Here is a 14,647-nt window from a genome sequence, read left to right as displayed (position 1 = left end):
CCCTTGGGATGGGTGTGTGGTGATATCCCCCTCCCAAGCATCTCTATCCTAACACTTGGTCTGTTGATTTGCCACCCTTTATTTTATCAATATCTGGCTGATCAGAGCTATGTGTCATGGCAAAGGGGGATTATGGGGAGTTTTCTTATTTGAGAAATAAGAAATGGTGAGTTTTCTTATTTCACGAAGCCCAGTGTGGGATCTAATGCATAATGGACCCAAAGTATTATCTTGGTTTACACCAGTGTCCAGCATGAAGTTTCAAAGTAGGAATTAGGACATTGAAAATATGGCCATTTCATTATAAATGAAAGGGACTATCTGTTTTTATATCTGGTTCTATACAACTATGAAAAAGGGGGGAAAGGAATGCTACAAACTCCTGTCAATGCTATTTGAGCACTCCATTTCCTCTGCAACCTAGGTCCCTGAACAGACTCATCTGAGGAGCTCTTAAAGACACACATGCCCAGGCTGCACCCCCAAACCTTCTGTCTCAGGGTAGGGCCTTACAAATTTAACATGCAAAATATCCGCAGTAATTCTGATATGTACTGCTAGTACCAATCTGGATCCTCGTCCTGGCCTTTTGAGTTTGGGTCTCAATATCCTCATCTGTAAAGTAGGGATGGAGATGGTAGCCATGGGAAAACATATTTAATCATCTGATCTTAAGTGAATAGACTACTGTGTTGAAAGATCTTTATCACACTGCTTCAAAAGTATATACATACAAGATAGGCAGATGGAGGTCTTTACCTTAGCAGTCCAGAAAAGAGCTCTTTGCCTAGCAGAATGGCAATTTTATAAGCACCATAAAGGAACACTGTTATTGCTGGTAAGCTTTTGGGGGTAAGGATGTGAATGGGAATGATAAACAGATATTTTTGTTTCTTGTGTACATACTGCAAGAATCCTTTCACGGTACTCTCAAAAAAAAATCACTCATTAAAGAAATTGAAAAAAAGAAATTGAAGATGACAAAGAAATGGGAAGACCTTCTATACTCATGGATTGGAAGAACAAATACTGTTAAAATATCCATACTACGTAAAGCAAACTACAAAGTTAACACAATCCCTATCAAAATACCAACAGCATTTTTCACAGAGCTAGAACAAACAATGCTAAGATTTATATGGAACCACAGAAGACCCCAAACAGTCAAAGCAGCCTTGAAAAAGAAAAGCAAAGCCAGAGGCATCACAATTCCAGACTTCAAGTTGTGTTACAAAGCTGTAGTGATCAAAACAATATGGTACCAGCACAAAAAAAGACACATAGATCAATGAAACAGAATAGAAAACTCAGAAATGAGCCCACAACATGGTCAATTATGTTAATTATATGGTCAATTACATGATCAATTGATTATATTAATTGAATGGTTAATTAATCTTCAACGAAGCAGGAAATATCCAATGGGAAAAAGACACTCTTCAACAATTGGTATTGGGGAAACCGGACTGCTTTCAAAATGAATTCAAGGCCTAATGTGAAACCTGAAACCATAATAATGCTAGAAAAGAGCCCAGGCAGTAAGATCTCTGACATCAGCCATCCCAACATTTTTTTTTAGGTCTTCTGATGGCAAGGGAAACAACAAAACAAAACTTTTGCACAGAGAAGAAAACAATCAACAAAATTAAAAGGCAACCTATGGAATGGGAGAAGATATTTGCAAATGACCTATCTGATCAAGGGTTAGTATCCAAAATATATAAAGAACTGATACAGCTCAGCACCCACAAAACAAATAATGCAATTAATAACTGGGCAGAAGATGTGAACAGACATTTCTCCAAAGAAGACCTACAGATGGCCAATAGACACATGAAAAGATGGTCAACATCACTCATCAGGGAAATGCAAATCAAAAGCACAATGACGTATCACCTCACACCCGTCAACATGGCTAAAATCAACACAAGAAACAAGTGTTGGCAAGGATGTGGAGAAAGAGGAATTCTCTTGCACTGTTGGTGGGAATGCAAAGTGGTGCAGCCAGTATGGAAAACAGTACGGAGGTTCCTCAAAAAGTTAAAAATTGGATTATCATACGATCTAGTAATTCGACTGTGTGTTTACCCAAAGAATACAAAAACATTAATTCAAAAAGATATATGCACCTTAGGTTTGTTGCAGCATTATTTACAATAGCCAAATTATTGAAGTAGCCCAAATGTCCAAATGGCCCCCCACTCAAAAAGGGTAACTCCTGATTTCATGCCCCTCAACATTACTTACCAACCTAGAAGAAAAAAATATAAGTGGATATGCCTACATGAACTCATCAATAATTACTATAAATCTTTGGGGGAAGGACGGCAGGTACTACCACCTTTTTTTTTTTTTTAATTGTGGTATAAAACGTTTACCATGTTAACCATGCTAGTTCATAGCACTAATATGCTAGTTCATAGCATTAAATTTATTCACATTGTCATACAATAGATTTCCAGAACTTCCTCCTTCCCACAGCGCCTGAAAACCACCATTCTACTTCCTGTCTCTATCAATTTCATTTTTCTAGATACCCTATAAAGTGGAATCATACAATATTTGTCTTTTAGTGACTGGCCTATTCATTTAGCATACTGTCCTGAAGGTTCATCCATGTTGTGGCATGTGTCAGACTTCTTCTAAAAGCTGAATAGTACTCCATCATATATATACATACACACACACTTTTCTTTATTCATCTGTAGATGGACATTTTGGTCGCTTCCACCTCTTGGCTATTATGACTAATGCTGCAGTGAACACCGGTATGCAAATAGCTCAAGTCCTGCTTTCATTTCTTCTGGATATGTACCTAGAAGTGAAATCGCTGGTTCATATGGTGATTCTATTTTTAAGGTTTTCAAAAACTGTAACTATTTTTACAATGAGAAAACCAGGCACGTAACCGAATCCTAAAATCACAGAGTGAAAGAGTCACCAACCCCATACCTCTGCATCCTGGCCCTGAACATAGTGTTCCTTCCACCATGCTATACCATTTCCCTTCCACCTCAAAGAATAGTCTGCTCTAGAATCAGAACTAAATGCGGGGTAGAATTCATCATCTTACCTATTATGCTGAAATTAATCACTGCTTCCTTCAAAATTCTTACTGAGTCCCACAGAGCACTCTTGGAAAAAAATAAGTTAAATTCATGAGCACATAATATACCTGCATATGAACGATTTCTAAGCACTTAGGTTTAAATAGGATTCAAATGCAGTTACCTTAGTATTGTCTATATAAAAAGTTACACTCTGACTTCCGAGGTTGAAATCAATCCAAAATTTCTCTAATTTTTCATCATTTGGTTTTCTCATCTATAATACATAATTAAGGCATAAATTGTATAGATACCATGTTAAAGGGTCAGATGAAAATTATTCCACTAAAAACAACTTCTGCTCTTCATAGAAAAAACACTACCCTAACATTATAGTATGTCTTGATGGTCTTAATCTTTTCTGCAAAATGAGAGGTAGGTCTCAACTTTATACAACTAAGCTATTTCTTCAGGGGGCGGGGGACACAACCACTATCCTTAGCTTAACATTTAAAAGATGTTTAAATGTGTCTGAGGACTCTATCCACACAAATTTCCCACCCCCCCACCCCCCAGTGACAATCATGAGAAAATAATCATATGTTGAAGCAGTAACAATCCATACTGCAGATGCACGGAAACTTCTAGAGAAGGAGGTATTATGATCAAATATAAGTGATTATTTGCTATCCAACTTAATATATCCATTAAAGTAGAGCTAAGACTTAAGTTCAAATTACCTTCATTTTAACTGATTACTACGAGAACATTTTTTTTAAAAAGCTTCAAACAGTATGACCTTTAGAGAAACAGTGTATGTGTCCTTCCCTGGCTTTCAGTTTCCACATAGGTACCTTTCTGAAGGCACGTTACCAATGCCTTTATTTCCTCTCAGCTGTTTTCTAGACCTATCAGGAAATATATAAAGAGTTTTTCTTCCTTAACAATGGAAAAAACACTAGATTTATTACTCTACCACTTGCTTTTCCAAAAATGGCATTTCTTAGACATCTTTCCATCATAGGTGCTTACTTTTTAACAGCCATAGAGTTGCATGAAAGTTTTAAACTATGATGTATGTTACTGGAAGCCAGTTTAGGGCCCTGATTGAAACTGATGAAAATTTAGAAGTGAAAAAAAAAAAAAAATTGAAGAACCACCAAGCAGATGTTGGAACCTTCAGATAACCAGGAAGAAAAAGAATGGAGATAAAGGAATCAAAGAAGCTACTAAACTCAGGGAGAGAGATCCTAGGGAGGAGAAACTTGTGGTATAGTCATGCATTAAAGGCTTAGCTCCCAGAGGCCAAGAAAGGGGCTCTGGACCCAAAACAGAGAAATGGTTAATTAGGATATTTTGAAGACGAGATCCAGGAAACATCAACAGAGTCAAGGTTCAGAGATCTTTGAAGATTTTATCCCCAATGGAGGTGCTATAGGTGGATATTGTTCCTTTAGGAAGCAAAGAAGGTGGTGAAAAGAGACCTTACCCTTAGACTATAAAGTACAAGGTAGAATGATCTAGAAAAAACAGAGTGCTCCCAATTTCTGTGGATAAAATGGGGAATATCAACTGGATGGAAAAAAGGGAATTGCCCTTTTCCCTACAATCTAGGCATGAACAATGGTGCTCATTAACAGGGTAAAATAAGGCCAGATTCCTCTGATTGACTTCATGAACACAGCATCAACCCTAAAATTCCTGCATCTAGTAGTAACAGCAGGGTCCTTAAATGTATTAGTAATGCATTCCAGTTATGGTCGGATAGGATACAGGAGAAAGAAGACTTCAGAGTTGCGGCCTCTAGACGTAAACTTCCTTCTTTAAAAAGCCCTTCTGTGTGGGGAGACCAGTTTGGCCGAACTATGGGTGGGTTACATTATATACCACTCCCAGGGCCCCCAGAGGTAAACTTACCTCATGCCCATCAGCAAAAGCAGCAATACACGGGAAGGAATAGACCCTGCAAAAAAATGCAAAATAAAATGTGGCTGGAGCCTCAATACAACCTACAGATGTTCTGTAACAAGAATTTGTAACTAGGGTGGGCAATTAAGTCGCTTAGCACAAAGTATGGACAAGGGTCTCAAGCCTGCAAATGGATACTATCTCCACCTGGCAGTCTATAAGTCAGGTTTATCGGTACTAGATCTCAGCCCAGTTGTGTGGCAAGATTCCCAATGGTAGGAGTGAATTCAGAAAATTCTCATCAAGGACTTTGTCTGTGAAATAAATTTATCTCCAGGGCCTCAAACCTTCAGGAAGTCACTTTTCATAAAATCTTCTGGCCATGTTAAAAAATGTTCCAAGTTATAAGTAAATGTGCTCAAATACTGATAGAGATAAACACATACAAATGAATCACTAGGGAGAAGGGATCTAATCTTCTGATGTTTCTATTCAATGGATAACCCATTAGTGATCAATAAGTTATGTATCCTATATTCTCTCCTGAAATAAAGCAGATCCTGGATTTTTCTTTAGTATTAGACATTTTCAGAAAACTAGTCAATAAAATAACACCCAGAGAAATATCTTACCTTCTTTCATCACCAAGTCTGTCGTTTAGGTGATTGAGAAATCGTCTACTATCCTTCAAAGGAAATAATGCAAACTTTAATTAAAAAAAAACAACACAGGTCTTATTTAAATACTATTTTTGCCAGCATGAAGAAGCTAGTGTTTGCTTTGAAACTCCCAGGACCCAGTAACATCTCAAGGTTTCACCAAGATTCATTATTACAGGTTAATTAAAACAATGCTTTGTGTTATAAAGAGGCAGCTTCAGACCCAAATTCTGGAAGGAACGCCCAGCCAGCAGATTTTCAGCAGAGGAATGCTTTAAGTCTCCAAAAGTTATAGGCACGGTTACATTTCATTGGGTTAAAAGAAAGAGAAATACACTTAACTAGTGACCTAGATTCGTTTCGCTAACGCACCGGGCGTCCATCTTGCTAACATCTGCCCAGCTCAAGCCAACCACAAATCCATAAACTTGTCAACTTGGAGTTTATCTGGGTGTGTTACCCGCGGCCATTTTTCCTTATGAGGAGTTCTCTAGCCTATTCCTTCCTAGTTTCTCTTTCCTGATACAAGTTCAGAGAATAAGGATTATTTTTTAAAGTTCTCCCGACCCGAAGCTAGTAGAAAGGTAAATTTGTTGCCTCCAAAATACTAAAGCTGAACAGACACTGACCCAGGCTTTTGTCCCTTTTCTTAGCAAGGACTGGCTATTGTAGTACATCCTCACACTTTATACATTTATTCAGCACTAAGTAGACAGCAGTAATGTAAGTCTGGACCTCAAAGCAGCTCAATTAAGAAGTGCATGGCTCTGTGGGGAAGAGGTTTTGAGAAACACTACCTTTGACCGATTTTCACAAAAATTCCCTGCAGAGGAGAGAATGACACAGAGGAAAAAACTAGCATCTGAATGCCCACCACATCCCCGGCACTTTTGGTTTCTCTCATTCAGTGCTCACAATTTTAAGGTGGCTTTTATTCCCATTTCACAGATAACAACCCTAAGCCTTCATAAGTCAACTACCTTACATGACGTGTGCATTTTTGTAAGCCAGGGAGGTAGTACTCGAACCCGAGGCTTATGGGCTTTCCATCTAGATCAAATGGAAAACTGGCTAGACCAACTACTGTGTATCTGGCAACAGCCTCAAAGTTAAATGTATTTTCAATAATATATTTAAGAGTTCAGATTTAATAAAATTCTAATTACATAGCAGTGTTGACTAGAAAGGCTTGGTTCAACGCTTTCATGGTTATTAAGAATTTTACTTTTTCCCCAAGGGCCTACCCCTCATTTTAAGAGTGTTTTGAAAGAAGAGGGACAATATTTTAGCTATTTTAAGATGTGGGTGAATATGCAGCCAAGCTATGAGCTATTTTTGTGCTACTCAAAGATATAACCACGGTGAGCCAGACTGCGTGGAAAGCACTGAAAATTCTTATTCCTCGAAACTGTAGAGCACCCCATGCCAATTTCAGCCTTCCCTCATCTTCCCAGCTGCTCCATGCAAGACTGAAATGTACATTTCTTTCTTCTACAGCTCTGACCACCATCTGAGGGTCGCTAAAATGGCTGCCTACTCCATGTTTTCTCTAACTGGATCCATCCATTCGCATTGTTCTGTGTCCAGTATAAGTTACCTATAAAGCAGCCTTATCTGTATGTCCAGATTTGGCCCACAAATCTGGTGTTCACGTGGTCCTCAAATCATTTCACAGAGATGGAGAACAGGAAGCTTAAGAATGGCAACTTAATCACATTTGAAGAAAAACTCCTCCCCTGAGCCCAATGCTCAGGAAAACAGTGTGAGGATGCATTGATTAAATGGAATTCTGATGACCAAGAATCGCACCGTCTCAAACTCTCGATCCTTAATTTCTTTGAAAGCTTCAGCAATGATGTCATCTTCAAACCACTGATGGACAAGGTCCCCCCTGGATTTTTTCAAGGTCAGTCTACACAATGCTTCAGAAAGAGCAACCTGCTGGTCATAATCTAGAGATTAAAAGCATGATAGACCTAGATCATTCCGGGATGGGCACAAAGCAAAAGAAAAAACAAAAAAAGCTTCTCCAAATTAGCACTGTTGTAAGAAATTCCATCTTGGAAGACTAACATTGTATGCTATAAGCATTATAATGTAACCTGGATCATTATTTAAATTCAATATTTAAGAAACATCAGGAGGAAATCTAAATAAGCTGCCATATAACAATTAAAAAAATCTTTGCATTTTATATTTTAGAAGTATTAAAATATTAAGAAACAGCTCCTCAAACAGCCTTAAAAAATGTTACTACAAAAATAAAAGCCCAAGATAAATTGTGGTATTTCACAACTGATAAAAATATATATGTTTCAATTTCAAATAATTTTAAAAGTCACATCGCAGCTGGATGTACACAACACGAAGACATTTACAGAATGCTTGTAAAATTTGTAAAATAATATATGTTGCTTATGAATCCATAAAATAAAGGTATAAAAACCTACTTTTGAATGAAAACCAAATCTAAGTCAAGGATTATCTCTACCAATGGAGAGAATGGGATCAGGGACAGGTACACAGGGGGCTTTACATGGAACTCTGATTCTACATAAAAAAGACTAAGTAAATGTAGCAAAATGAAAATCTGACTTAGATTGGTTGGTTGGTGAATAAATGAGTATTCGTGAATTATTCTTTATGGCTTTCAACATGGTAAAACCTTTCACAATAAATTACAAATAAAATGCTAATTCTTATTTTCAGCTTGACCGAAATTTATTATCCACAGTTCCAAGATGCTCATAAAGTCCCAAGTGGCCAATATGTAATACTGTAACATTTAAAATTCTGAACACTTCTTACCACCCACAGTCAAGATTGTCCTTGCAAGGTCTTTCCTGAAACATTTAAATAAATTAACATTTTACTGAAGTGAATGAACATACATAAAACTTTACTATTTTGACATTAACATTTAAAATCAAGATGTAGATTTTTGAAATTATTTCAAATTCAGCATCAAAATTTCTGAAATGTCAAGAATACATTTTTATGGAAACGCAGTTTATATATTGACTTAAATGCACTTTTTAAAAGAAGCTAGAGTTGTTATGGATTCTGAGCTTCTATTCCTCCTTCTATAAAATGAATTCAATTGGATGATGTCTGAAGATTTACCAAATGCTAAGAGTCTGCAATTTTATAATCACCCCATCAACGTGTGAGGATATATTTCTTATATAATCTGTTTAAAAAATACAGTTGACACCTGGAAAAAATGGTACAGCAAGTACTAAATCTTTCTAATGAGTTTTTTTTTTTTAAACATTTATTTATTTTTGAGACAGAGAGAGACAGAGCATGAACGGTGGAGGGTCAGAGAGAGGGAGGCACAGAATCTGAAACAGGCTCCAGGCTCTGAGCCATCAGCACAGAGCCTGATGCGGGGCTTGAACTCACGAACCGCAAGATCATGACCTGAGCCGAAGTCGGACACTCAACCGACTGAGCCACCCAGGCGCCCCATCTAATGAGCTTTTGAACTACTTTTAAAAACGGACAAATGGAGAGGGGCACCTGGGTGGCTCAGTCGGTTAAGTGTCCAACTCTTGATTTCAGCTCAGGTGATAATCTCAGCTTGGGAGTTTGAGCCCCACCTCAGGCTCAGAGCTGACAGCCTGAAGCTTGGTTGCGATTCCCTGCCTCTCTCTCCTCTCTGTCTCTCAAAAATAGAGAAGCATTAAAAAACTGACAAATGTATCCCCTTTATTAGATGTAATAGGGTTAACTGGTTGAATTATAATAGACCCCCATATCATATCGTCCTTTAACAATTTCAGTTAATTAAATATCAACAAATATGATGTAGATCTTTCTTATCTGAAATAACACCTGTTTTAAATAGACTGGCCAAGAAATCTTTTAGTTCAGTTTCTCATAAACAGATCGATTAAAAAGAATATTAAAAAGAGGCCTTAAATAGGACCACTGCTTTGTGCTTGCAGACTTTATATTTGACCTGAAGTCCAGAGCATTCCAGACTTTCTAGCACATACAAACAATAAGGCGGGACCATAGGATTAGTTTGAAAACTTAGGAGAAAAGGATCAGGTCAGCTGTTCTCCAAATCTAAATATGTCGCTGAGAATAGTGATTAAACGAATGTAGTTGAATTTTTTTTTTTTTTTTTTTTTTTGGAAATAGTAGATACCCTGCAACCTGCATGCACTAGTTAACGGACAAACGTGATAGAGGTGGGCTCATGGTCACTGATAACCTCATTTGGGCCTACAATATGGCAAACTTGGTTGCCCTTCATCTCACCAGTCACGGCTACATGTCACAGGAATGAGGGTGTGCCGCACGAGGTCAGCGATACTGGTTAGTAGCAGTTAGCACGGTCACGGATACAGGTTCACATTTTAGAATAGGGTACTCGTTTTGCCCTTTCCGCAGCCACACAGTACAACCTTACCCCCAAATGTCAATGTCCCAAGAACTACAGAATTGTAACAGAGTCAAAAAAATTAAGAATCCATTGATTTCATTGTTGAAAAACAATATAAATCCCACGCTTTACTGGCGTAGCTCAAAGTCGGTAGCCTTTGAGCATTTGCTCTTTACCAGATAATAGGCTCATCACTTCCAATGGTTTGCCGGATTCGACCTGTATAAAAACTGTCAGTCAAGGCTCCACTTTGCAGGTGAGCAAACAAAGGGAGCAAACCAGGATTTGAAGCCCCACAGTCTGGCTCCAGAGTCTGTACCCTGAACACGTGAGTCACTAATTCACATTCATGGTGGGGAAAAATGGTCTATAGCCCAAGAAAGCATTTCAGCTCACAAACCTGATAAACATATTACTAAAAAAGAAAAGCCTAGCAAAGTCCAGTCCTCCTTCACTACTTAGCATAGTGCCTGATATAGGGTAGGTGCACAAAGCATTTACTGAAAAGAAGCAATAAAGTCGTCAAGTCTAAGGAGAACAAAGGTTGAGGTAGTACAATCCAGAGATTGTACAATTGTACAATGCCCTTCCGTCATTCCATCATCAAGTACAACCTCACTTACATAAGACGACATGGGCCTTCCAACAAGGGGAGTTGTTTTCTCTCTTTCCGAGGCACAGCATGCAAAATGGAGTTCAAAGTCTTCAGAGCCTGTTTGGAGTTGGAGAAAGTATTCACGGGGAAGACACAAACATGGAGAGCTGGGCACAACCTCCTCTAAGGTCTCTAGAGCAACGGTTAACAACTGATTTGTTACTCGCAACTCACCTCCTGTTGAATCAAATGACTTACAGTCTTTTCTGTCACCAGAAATCCTAAGGTAAATATGAAGGAACTCAGCATCTGAATTTTTCCTGAAATCACAATTTTAAAAGAATCAAACTGACGCTAAGACAAATAAGGAGACTCCCACACGACAGGAAGAGGTAAAGACTGGAAAAGCCGTGAGGGCAGTAAACATGTTAGGAATTAAAACAGCCTGGGCAATAAAACCTGGACAAAACGCACCAGCATTGCATAGACTCTCATTCAGCAAAACAGCAGCATCCACGAAGTGTGACTGTGTGGGATTATCCTATCTCAAGCAAAGCTACTTTTTTTGGTCCAGACTGAGGGACAAATATACAAGGGGAAGCTCCTTGTACAGAAAACAACAGTTTTCTGTTGTTGCTTACATTTGTGCATTTTTAAAAAATAGATATTTGTAATGTCTTATTCAAACAGAAGGTTTTTAATAAAATGTTGGCCTCTATGAAATAGCATAATCATAGAAATTTCAACAGCTATTTATGTCAGTGCATAGTAAAATGAGTATGTGGTTATCCTTCATGCTTATTAAACTAGATTTGCGATTTCATTTATGCACATCAAGATATAAAATGATGGTGGTAGTTTACAAGCTTCTGGTAAGTGCAAAAATTTATGGTAAGGTGATAGCATTACTTTGCTAGGTTCGAATGTGCAATTTTGATGTATGTATTATCATAGGTAATATACTCAACCCCCATATAATTCATGAAACTATAGAAACCCAAACCAGAAAATAGAAAAGAGATTCCTCTTTCATCAAAAAAAAAAAACAAAAAACAAACAAACAAAAACTAAAACCAGGGGCGTCTGGGTGGCTCAGTTGGCTGAGCAGTTGAGCGTCCGACTTCGCTCGGCTCAGGTGGTGATCTCACAGTTTGTGGGTTCGAGCTTCGCGTCGGGCTCTGTGCTGACAGCTGAGAGCCTGAAACTGTCATAGATTCTGTCTCTCTCTGCCCTTCCCCAGCTCGCTCACGCACTTGCCCGCTCTCACACGTGCTCTCTCTCTCAAAAATTAAAAAAAAAAAAAAAAATCCAGATGGATACTGCTAGATGATCTTTGGGAACCAGAAATTTCACTAATGGCTGAGCCAACAACTTGCCTGCCAGCTTAAAACTTGAGATTTCAGATGGACAGCAGGGATCCTAAAGACCTTTATGTACCAGGTTAATTAGCAAATACCAGATGTCAATCTTTTCCTTTAAATAGTAAAGAGAAACTGACAAATGCAGCGCTACAAAAAAGGAAGGAGGGGGCACTGCCATCAGGTAGCAGAAGAGGGACTTTCAAAAAAGTGCTTACTTCAGGAAACAAAAATTTAGGAAGCATCTTGTCACAAAAAACTTCAAAGCGCAGGAAAGAGAGGCCCCACCCTCAAAGAGCCAGCATAATAAATAACCTGGCCTGAGACACAACAGTGTGAAAAGCACCTGGGGAGAGGGGACTATATGTTGAAGAGACTTACTAATCTCAGAATGTGTGGTAGAGGGGCAGGTATCTTTAGGAAATTTCTCCAAGAATAAAAATGCCGGGGGGCACCATTTCTCTCCCCACTCCCAGCTTACACAGCTGGACACGTACGGGAGCCAGCAGCGACCCTCTCAATCTTGCTAGCACCCCATGCCCCACCCCCAAAGCTCCCTTACAGACCTGCTCCATCCAACCCGCCTGCCTCAGCAGCCATCCCTACAAAGTGGGTCCTGCCCCGACACCAGGCAGGCAGCCCCGGTGGGGACCAGCACCACTCCAAAGTGTGTACTGCCCTGGGGAGAAGAGGAGATAATCTCGCACACCAGTTCGCCCCCGTTTCCAGCAGCTAAACCGTTCAGCTGGTCACGCAGAAAGAAAGCTGTGACTGCAGCAAGGACGTTGATTGCAGATACCTAGTCTGACTACCAGCCCATCCACCAATAAAAGCCCTGTGAGCCACATGGGGAGAAAGCCCGGTCATCTGATAGACCCACACAGAGAGGCTAATTGCCAACAGCTAGCCTGACTGCTGATCCTACCGATCTAGGAGCCCCGTGGTCTTGCACAGGCCCCTTATCACGGCATGGACCAAACCCTGCCCAGTGTGCCCACGGTAGGCAAAATGGGTCGTTGCCGCTGACCGGGCTACAAGCAAACACAGCTAGACACAATAGTAACTCAGCCCATCACTCGTAGGGTTGTCTAGGAGACACCCCTGGATTGTCTGGTTCTGATGACCGAGGGACACAGCCCTACAGGAAACCACTGAACCTCTTCTACACAAAGCAACTACTTTCGTCAGGAGGAGATGTAGTGGTCTTCCCTAACACATAGAAATAGATGAAATGAGTCAGTATTCCAAATGAAAGAACAGGACAAAAAATCACAACACAAGAGCTGGAAGAAACAGATAAGCACTAAAGAATTCTAAGCAATGGTCACAAAGATACTCACTGGACTTGCGAGAAGAGTGGATGAACTCAGGGAGAAGGTCAGCAAAAGACAGAAAATATAAAACAGTCAGAGATGAAGGATCCAGTGACTGGAAAAACAAAACAAGGTTTAAAAAAACCACTCGAAGGAATCAGCAGCATATTAGAGGAGACAAGAGAACAGCTCACGGATCTGGAAAACAAGGTAATGGAAAAGAGCCAAGCTGAACAGCAAAAAGTAAAAAAAAAAAAAATGAAAATAGGTAAGGGAACTCATCCAGCATAGTAGCAGTCACTTTATTGGGATCCCAGAAGGAGAGAAGAAAGGGGCAGCAAACTTATTTGAAGAAATACATGGAAAGTTCCCTAAACTGGGAAAGAAAACCGACATCCAGATCCAGGAAGCACAGGGAACTCCTAACAAGATGAACTCAAGGAGGTCTACACCAAGACACATAATAACTAAAAATAGCAAAAATAAGAATTCGGAAAGCAGTGAAGGAAAACAACTACATACAAGGGAAACCGCGTGAGGCTATCAGCTTATTTTTTTTTTTTAGCAGAAACTTTGCGGGCCAGCAGGGAAAGGGATGATACATTCAAACTGATGATAGGAAAAAAAATTTATAACCAAGAATACTCTACCTCGCAATGTTATCATTCAGAATAGAAAAGGGGTTTCCTAGACCAACAAAAGCTAAATGTGTTCATCACCCCTAAACCAGCCTTAGAAGAATTACAGGGAATTATTTGAGTGGAAAAGAAAGGCTAGAACTAAAAGCAAATTACAACAGGAAAAAGTCACAGGTAAAAACAGACCTTTTATTAAGGTAGTATATTCATCACTTATAAAGCCAGTATGGAAGTTCACACACAGAAGTAATAAAGTTTGTCATATCTCAAAAAACAGTCAAGGATATGCAAGATAAAAATATGACATCATGTACATAAAACAGGGGTGGGGGAGTAAAAATTTAGTGCTTTTAGAATGCATTCAAACTTAAGTGACTGTCAACTTAATAAAGACTGCCATACATACAAGATGACATAAACCTAATGGTAACCACAAATCAAAAACCTCTAACAGATACACTTGGGTTCCTTTCTCTTTTTTATGTATAGATAACTCTAGAGAAAGCCTTCAAACCACAAGGAAAGAAGCCAGAAGAAACAGAGCTACCAAAACAACCTGAAAACAACGAACAAAATGCCAACACATACCTCTCAAATTACGTTAAATGTAAATGGACTATTTCCATCACGGAGAAGATGGCAGAGTAACAGAACCCTAAGGCGACCTCATCCCACAGTACAACTTGATCATACTCAACAGCATAGATAATCCAGAAAACCACCCAAAGACTGGCAC

The 14,647-nt window shown here is 39.2% G+C and overlaps 1 protein-coding gene across 1 annotated transcript in view; it reads right to left on the bottom strand.

The window, feature by feature from the left end:
- Nucleotides 1–14,647, bottom strand: part of SYCP2L (synaptonemal complex protein 2 like) — a 108,794-nt gene that overhangs the window by 81,288 nt on the left and 12,859 nt on the right. The window contains exons 5-12 of the mRNA XM_053223403.1: nt 10,837–10,922; nt 10,631–10,719; nt 8,423–8,457; nt 7,424–7,566; nt 5,588–5,640; nt 4,965–5,010; nt 3,232–3,324; nt 3,074–3,134 (exon numbers count right to left, since the gene is read on the bottom strand). Of these exons, the coding sequence (XP_053079378.1) occupies nt 3,074–3,134; nt 3,232–3,324; nt 4,965–5,010; nt 5,588–5,640; nt 7,424–7,566; nt 8,423–8,457; nt 10,631–10,719; nt 10,837–10,922 (606 nt within the window). The remainder of the gene's footprint in view (nt 1–3,073; nt 3,135–3,231; nt 3,325–4,964; nt 5,011–5,587; nt 5,641–7,423; nt 7,567–8,422; nt 8,458–10,630; nt 10,720–10,836; nt 10,923–14,647) is intronic.

Source organism: Acinonyx jubatus, chromosome B2, assembly GCF_027475565.1.
Source record: "Acinonyx jubatus isolate Ajub_Pintada_27869175 chromosome B2, VMU_Ajub_asm_v1.0, whole genome shotgun sequence".
NCBI lineage: Eukaryota > Metazoa > Chordata > Mammalia > Carnivora > Felidae > Acinonyx > Acinonyx jubatus.
The sequence above is the reverse complement of the archived record's forward strand: the minus strand, read 5'-3'. Positions and strand labels throughout refer to the sequence as shown.